Source organism: Rhinopithecus roxellana, chromosome 9 (genome assembly GCF_007565055.1).
Source record: "Rhinopithecus roxellana isolate Shanxi Qingling chromosome 9, ASM756505v1, whole genome shotgun sequence".
NCBI lineage: Eukaryota > Metazoa > Chordata > Mammalia > Primates > Cercopithecidae > Rhinopithecus > Rhinopithecus roxellana.
Window position 1 is genome coordinate 128,456,460 of NC_044557.1, and position 8,267 is coordinate 128,464,726.

Consider the following 8,267-nt stretch of genomic DNA (forward strand, 5'->3'; position numbering starts at 1 on the left):
CCATAATCTGTATCAATATGGAAGCACTGGGAAGAAGCCCTGAGTGACAAGATGTCAGTGTTCTCCATGACTGATCTTGCGTGGTATCTCATGTACACATGCCTTGTGGGGTAGCTGTTAAACCCAGGCCTTGCAGCCTAGAGAGCTGCTGGGAACAGGACAGCCCTAGTCAGAATTTGTACCCCAGGCTGGAAAACTGGGGAATTCCCTGTAAGCCCTGTTAGAGGGGCTGCACCCCAAATACAACCTGACCTGTGTCCAAGGTGGGCAACTCAATTCTTAGATATTGAATGGGTCCCATGGCACCAATGCTTAAACACCAGCAGCCCTCGCAACCTCAGCTCACCCTGTTTTAAGGATGAGGAGGTGGTTCTGTGGATGCAGACTTCAGTCCAAATGGGCTAATGATGCTGCAGCACAAACCCAGACTGCAGCCTGAAGGGTTGGAGCCTTGCATTCACAGAAAGCATCCAGACATGATCATGGACTCAGCGATACACCTGTGCTCCAATGTATATGAGTTATTGATAGAAACTTCCTATGCCTCTCAGGAAGCACCACTCAACTTTGCTAAATGCTTCTCTGAAGATCCACAAGGGCTGAGAAGCTGTACAACACCAGCAGTCAAGTGAACACCCAGACTCCCACTTCCCTTCTTGGGTGGCCATCTGGAAAGGCCACTTCCACCCTGAAGGCTAATGCTTCAGACCAGTTCTTGGCTCAGATGATCCTAGACAATTGTTTAACCTTAAACTGTTCATTGGCCAAGCAAGGAGGTGATTGTCCCCTCTGGGGAACCACACGCTGCGTGTACATCCATAACTCAGGAGAACCCACAAAACTCTGTTCCACATAGCAACAGAAGCCCAGGTGGCACTCAGTCTCACCTGGGTGTTCTCCAACATCCCAGCTCAGCCAAACGGCTTTGATTTGTTTTTATGGTTAGACCCCAGGTCCTCGGGACACTGCTTCAGAAACAGATTCCAAATCCTCTTCTGCATGTGGGTGGCATTCCTATCCGAGTGTCTTTGCAGGGAGTATACTATGATATGCAACCAGGCTGTCCCGGAGGCTTTAAATACTCCCTTGGTGCAGGTAGTTCACCTCAGCCACGGCCAATGCAGGACAGGGTCAATTGTGTCAGGAGCCATGGAGAATCCAACGTTGGTTGCTGCTCAGACCTGGTCAGGGCTGGCCAAGGTAGACAAGGGGTTCCTCTGCGGAGTTCTACTTTAACCTCACCTTCCCACCAAATTTCTCAACCGTTCTTGACACCACAATTGTTGAATGAACCCAACAGAAAGTAACCGTGGAAATTAGGACACCTCATCCCAAAAGACCTTTAAATAGGGGAAGTCCACTTGTGTACGGCTGCTCCTTGCTACAGAAGACCTGGGACAGAGGACTGCTGTCTGCCCTCTCTGGTCACCCTGCCTAGCTAGAAGAGCTGTAAGTAATACAAAACTTAAACTTTTACACTGAGTTTTCCTCATTGAAGCTATGCCTCCAATCTGACCTCTGACTGTGGGGATTACCCCAGGGTAAATCCCTGCTGGGAACGTCTGTCTGGATCTCTGGTGGCTGCTGGGGACAATGGCTTTCAGCTAAGTTAATAGAGAAACTCAAGCAGTTTCCTTCTAAACACAAGTGTCCTAGTTGACATGTCCAGTAGAGACAATCGCAGGTCTTTGGAACATTCTTTTGAGAAAAGCCTATTCAGGTCCTTGGTCTGTTTTTCAATCAGGTTGTTTGATTTTTGCTATTGAGTTGTTTGACTTCCTTATGTATTCGGATATTTGCCCCTTCTACAATGTAGGTTTTGCAAATATTTTCTCTCATTTTCTGGATGATCTTTTCACGCAGTTGATTGTTTCCTTTGCTGTGCAGATGCTTTAGCGTTCAATATAGCCGCACTTGTCTATTTTCCCTTTATTGCCTGTGCCTTTGGTGCCATAGCCAATAAATCATTACCTACATCAATGTCAAAAGCTTTATCGTTATATGCACTTCCAGTAGTTTATGGTTTCGGGTGCTGCATTTAGGTCTTTTTCATTCTAGGAATTAGAGTCCTGCCATTGGCTTCCCAAGGAGAGACTGGCTAGGGACTGTGGGGAGTAGTGCAGCAATGAAAGCCTTGAAAGATTAGTTAATGTATACAGTTCATCCCACAGGCACGAGCAGACAACTAGAAAAAAAATAACAGCCACTTAGCTGAGCTGTCTTAGCCTAAGCTGCTTTCAGAAACAGCTTGTCAAAATTTCTCCAGACTCTACAATAATGTTGAAATCAAACTTTTAAACCCAAAGTCCATGTAATTCATTCAGGCAATCACCCAATATTATTCAATTTCCATGTAATTCACTAAGGCAATCACCCAATATTACTTAAATTTTAATCTTCTCTTTAATTCATTTTCCATGTAATCTTTTCCAAATCTATAGTGCTAAATGCTGTCAATTTCAGAATGATTCCTCCATTTACATCTTCAGTTCCAACCACTCAGCTGAACTCCAGACTCCAGAACCCATGTCCTGATATGTCCACTAGAATCTCTGACAGGTTACCTCACCCCTAGTGTCTCAAACGCTTCATTGTACATCTCCCCAGCTTGCAGGTACCACGTGCACATACAGGTGTTGTCATTTCAGAAAATGGCACTAGTGTCTCTCTGCAATTGTTCAGGGCAAAAAATAAAAATTTTCTTCACATAGTCTCATATTCCATATTCTTACATCAGCAACTGCTGTTGCCACTGTACCTTCAACATAAATTTTGAATGAGGCCACTTCTTATCGCCTGAACTGCTGGCATCCTGGTGCAATATACACTGACTTCTAGCCCAAGCTTCCACAGCCCTCCTGTAACGGGGCTCCTGCTGATACTTTGGTCCACTGTAGTCTATTTTCCACTGAAAATATCAAGGTCTTATCACGGTTTGCAGGTATGAGCCCTGGCTCTTGACCACCTCTGTCCTCAACTTCCACTACTGTCCACACCAGCCACCAGACTTTCTTCAGAGGAGGTTGTTAGGGGTTGAATTGTGTTACCCCAAAGTTCATATGTTGAAGACTTAACCCCTAGTATCTCAGAATGTGGTACTGTATCTGGAGAGTCTTTGAAGAAGTAATTAAGTTAAAATGAGGTAATGAGAGTGGGCAGTAAACGCAATACGACTGGAGTTCTTACAAGAAGAGGTTAGGACACAGTCACACCCAGAGGACAGACAACGTGAGGACACAGGGAGAAGACAGCTGTCTACCAGACAAGGAGAGAGCCTGCAGAGGACACCAGCCCTGCTAACACCTTCAGAGTTCCAGTCTACAGCACTGTGAGAACACAAATTCCTGTTGTTTTAGCCACCCAGTCTCTGGAAATTTGTTATGGTATTCTGGGCTGACTAATCCAGATGCCAACATATAGGGTTTCCATGGCTCATCAGCTCAGAGCACTGGCAGAATCTTGGACAAGCGAAAATTCTTTGGCAGCGATTGCAAAGTCTCAAATGAGACAGTAAGAATGAATATGAGAGATGAACATCATTCATGTCTGTCCTTCAGATACAGCTCAGAGCTAGTGCACAAAGCACAATGGTTGCCACAAGACAAACTCTTCCAAATTGTGTCAGTATCTGCAGCCCAGAGGGCAGTGAAAGTTTATCAAAGTTGTAAATTTCTCTGGTGCAAAAACTCTGCCTTCCTCAGCCTGACACCCTCTCTGAGAAAGTGGGCACCCACCTTCTCCCCCACCCCATCCAGGGCCCCTGCCTCCTGGGAAGGAGGGTGGCCTGCTGATGCATGGTCCAGATGGTGCATCTCTCCTGTGTCTTTACCTGAAACGTCAGAGGCCAGCTTTCATTTTCACATCTGCATTGATAGACCACCCCGTATGAGCAGTTTCCCCAAGAATGTCCACTTTCCTCACAGCCAGAGCAAGATGGCAGCTCTGCTTTATAGCGTTCATCAGCGCTGCCCCTGAGCACCCCTTTTTGAGAGCTGGTCAATACCCCTGTCTAGCGAGGCTCTTTCCCAGCCGTTTTCAAGATGCAACAACTGGGTACTAAGTCCTGACAGGCACTGATCTCTATGGTTCTCCAGGAATGAACAAATAAGGGACTAACCACACATATCCCATGTATTCACAGAAGTAGTGCCTCTTTCTTAAAGAGGATGGGAAGCTCATCACCCTTTCTTTAAGAAGCACTACTTTTGTGGATACATAGGATGCCCCCACAGCTGTGCTCTTGCAATTGATGTCCAGCAGCCTCTGAACAAGTGTGGAAGGTTCATTCAATAGTGCAAAACTGGGCTGTAGGTGCCCACAAGGAGGAGCCAGAGGTCCTCATGTTCACGAAAGACCCTATCTCTCTCTGTGTCCCATCTGCTTGCCTGTTACCAGCAATAAATATGGTCATGTCTAAGCATCATTTGTCCCTTGGAATATCCTGGAATACAAAACCTCTATTATACAACCAGATTCTGTTGCTATCTTATTTTCTTCCAGGTCAATTCCCTTGCACCCTACTTTCTTAACACAGTTAATTTAATTCCTATGTTAAATAATTAACTCATCCGTCAAGGGAGTACATGCCTTCTAAGAGTGAATGTCCATATTATGGGTGGAAATCCTCTTTTTGTCCTGGCCCTGAGTGACCCGGACAAGTAGACCTTTCTACCCTGAGTTCCAGCTCCTCAGGGTAGAAAGTGCAGCATCGACATCTCTATGAAAATGACCAGGACAATAGAAACAAAAAGCTAAGAAAAACAAGTAAAGAAAAAAATAAGGGAAAGGAAAGGGGGCACTATATGGCCCAAATACATTGAGCTTACTGTGAAAACTCATTTTTAGATAGAGAGAAAATAAAGCACAAGGTAAAGAGACTGAATTGTTCATTTCCAGGTTTTCAAATGGAATCTTGCCCTGATCTGGGTCTCAATTAACAAAGCACAAGGACAGCTGTGCCTGTAGCAGGTGTCGCTGAGGATGCAGGTCCCAGAGTGATGCCCAGCGGCAACATGTGGGTCTGCAACTGCAAGTGCCCCTCACCTGGTGACCTTGAGGAAGATGGAGCAGCATATTGGGCACAGTGCTGGGTTTCGGGGTACAGGAAATCAGATCAGAGCAGCCCAGAGGAGGACTGTGTCTGCTCACGGAAAACATACCTCGCAGATCCTATTAGAGCAGAATAAAGAGGTCATAACTGGCCACCTGTCAGCCATTTAAGATCAGCCCTGAGTATAGCAGAGGCAAGCTTAGACTCAGAATAAAGGACATGAAAAACAGTATTAAAACAAATACTAAAATTGGAATGAAATCAGAAATGACAGCGAATAGCCAAAGTAATCTTGAACAAAATAACAAAGATAGAAGCATCATGCTCTCTGATTTTAAAATGTATCATAAAGTTATTGTAAGCAAAACAGCATGGTCTGGCATAAAAGCAGACACAATAACCAAAGGAAAGGAGGAGAAAGCCCAAAACTAAACCCAAGCATTTATGATTATTTGATCTTCAACAAAGATGCCACAAACACACAATGGGGCAAGGACAGTCTCTTCAATAAAAAGTTTAAGGAAAACTAGATATCCACAAGCAGAAGAATGAAATTGGACACTTATTCCACACTATACACAAAAATCAACTCAAAATGGATTAAAGACTTGCATAAAAGACCCAAAATTGTAAATCTACTAGAAGAAAACATGGGGGGAAATCTTATGACATTTCTCTGGGCAATTATTTCTACCACAGGACTCCAAAAGCAAAGACAACAAAAGCAAAAATAGACAAAGGAGGTTTCATCAACTAAAAAACTTCTGCACAGAAAGGAAACAAAGTGAAGAGATGATCCGTGGACTAGGAGAAAGTATCTGTAAACCATACATCTGATGAGGGGCCAATATCCCAAATATATAAGGAAGTCAAACTACTCAATAAGACAAGACAAACATCTCAATTTCAAAATGGGTAATAAACGTGGCCCACAGATATATGGAAAACATACTCAACATCACTAATTATCAGGAAAATGCAAATTAAAATCACAAAGAGGGAATCATCTGTTAGAATGGCTTTTAACAAATAGACAAATAATATGAGTTGGTGAGGATATAAAAAAAAGGGGACCCTTGTACACCATTGGTGGAAATGTAAATTAGTACAGCCATTTTGGAAAATAGTATGGAGGTCCCTCAAAGCAGTAAACATAGAATTGCCACATGACCCAGCAATCCCACTTCGGGGTATATCTCCAAAAAATTGAAATCACTATATCAGCCGGGCTCAGTGGCTCACGCCTGTAATCCCGGCACTTTGGGAGGCCAAGGCAGGTGGATCACAAGGTCAGGAGATCAGACCAAGCACATACTCAAGCATATGGGAAACAGAACAGGATAGTAGTGTCATTATCATCATTACCAGCTTGGATCAAGAAGAGGCATTAAGCATACAGACTCACTCTGTAATGAAAGCTAGGAGAAAGAGGAGCATCAAAGGGATCTTGAGGGCAAAGGCCACCCTTCCCCTCCCAATCACATGCCCACCTCCTCTCACTACAGCTTCTGTCTCAGGCCTTCTCCCAGCAGAGCTATAAATCCAGGCTCACTCCTCACTCTACACACATCCACACCTGCTCTCCCTCCTCCAGGTGACCCCAGCCATGAGGTCCCTCACCATCCTTGCTGCCATTCTCCTGTTTGCCCTGCTGGCTCAGGCTAAGTCACTCCAGGAAACAGCTGATGACACTGCAACCCAGGAGCAGCCTGGGGAAGACGACCAGGACCTTGCTGTCTCCTTTGAAGAAAATGGACTCTCTACTCTTAGAGCCTCAGGTAGGAGACATCAATCTTGCAGATCTGCAAAATCTAGAACAAAAGGTTTGGAGACAGGCTCTGGCGTCAAGTGTGGAAAAGTCTACCTCACTTGAGTGACTTTACTTAATCTTCCTGGACCTTGATTTTCTCATCTCTGAATTAATCAGTGAGAACCAAACACATCTAAAAGATTTTCTTTCTTCTAAGACTTTTAGTTTCAAGATATTTCTGTGAAATTTGCTACTTTTAAGATAGAAAGAGCTACACTGACTAATTATTTGTAGGTCTGAATGGGTAGACTTAGTTATAGAGAGAATATTTTACTTTGTCCATTGGCAAAGCTTTTAGAACCTAGAGAGGAACCTATGGGTGTGTTTCAATGTAGGCTAATGGGCTTGATTAAATCTTTCTACAATATATACGTAGATCCAAACAACATATTGTGTCTCATACATATACACAATTATTATTTGTCAATTAAAATAAGGAAATAAGTAAAATGTTAAAAAAAAAAAAAGTGAGAGAGAGAGAGGGAAGGAAGAATTTGAATTTGGAAGGTCTTCAAAGACTCCTTGAGCACCAAAGTATTTCAGTCCATGACATGAGCATGCACAATGCAGCATCTCAGAAACTGATCCAGGTGCATTAGGGAGCCTTGTTAGGACATGGAGATCATACATGGAGGTCAAGATTAGGGGTATGGATTAAGCAGAATGAAGAGTAGGTAACCCTGATGTTGAGAGGTATATTGTTTTACCAGGGAGCAGGTAATAAACATGTCCTGGATAGACTCAGATGGGGAAAGAGCTATGATCTTGCATGACTAACACATAGCTAGTACGATTTCTTGTCATTTATGACAAAGACATGAATTTTCTCCATCATAACATGACTGATACAGTGTCTCTTGTTTAGACTATCTCAGTTAGTCTGGCTCTGCCTGTCCTTTTCCCCACCTCCCTCGCTGTGCCTGACCCTCTCTTCTTTCCACAGGTTCTCAGGCAAGACTCGCATGCATTTGCCGAATCGGCCGTTGTTTGAGGCGTGAGTCCTACTCCGGGAGGTGCGGCCGCAACTACACACTCTGCTGTCGCAGAGCTTCCTAGATAGAAACCAAAGCAGTGCAACATTCAATCCAAGGTCCTGAAGAAAGAAAAACATTTCACCCTCTGTACCTTGTATCTTTCTAAGTTTTTCTCTCCAAAATAAAGTTCAAGCATTAAACTTAGGGTGTTTGACTTTTTAAATTTTCTTTTCTTTTTCCTTTTTTTCCCCCTTTTGCTTTTTTATATGGCGGTTTGTATGTTTCCTTCGTATGGAGAATTCTGATCCACATTAAGTTAACTGGTCTTTGCATTCCAGTGATGCACAATTTGAGCGTCATAGAGCAATAACAAAATAGTGAAAATGAATATAATTGGGTTTCTTCTTGTTGTTGTTATTTGAGACAGTGTCTC

The 8,267-nt window shown here is 43.6% G+C and overlaps 1 protein-coding gene across 1 annotated transcript; it reads left to right on the forward strand.

Moving 5' to 3' along the window:
- Nucleotides 1-1,355: 1,355 nt before the first annotated feature.
- Nucleotides 1,356-8,038, forward strand: LOC104678684 (neutrophil defensin 4-like). Its single transcript, XM_030937942.1, has 3 exons — nucleotides 1,356-1,449; nucleotides 6,645-6,828; nucleotides 7,804-8,038. The coding sequence occupies exons 2-3, from the start codon at nucleotides 6,657-6,659 to the stop codon at nucleotides 7,914-7,916; spliced, it is 285 nt and encodes a 94-aa protein (XP_030793802.1). The 5' UTR covers nucleotides 1,356-1,449; nucleotides 6,645-6,656; the 3' UTR covers nucleotides 7,917-8,038.
- Nucleotides 8,039-8,267: the final 229 nt, after the last annotated feature.

Excerpts from the sequence above, each read along its gene's own strand:
- LOC104678684 (XM_030937942.1), top strand. The coding sequence starts at position 6,657 with ATGAGGTCCCTCACCATCCTTGCTGCCATTCTCCTGTTTGCCCTGCTG. Across the intron at positions 6,829-7,803 it reads CTCTACTCTTAGAGCCTCAG|GTTCTCAGGCAAGACTCGCA; the intron begins GTAGGAGACATC and ends TTCTTTCCACAG.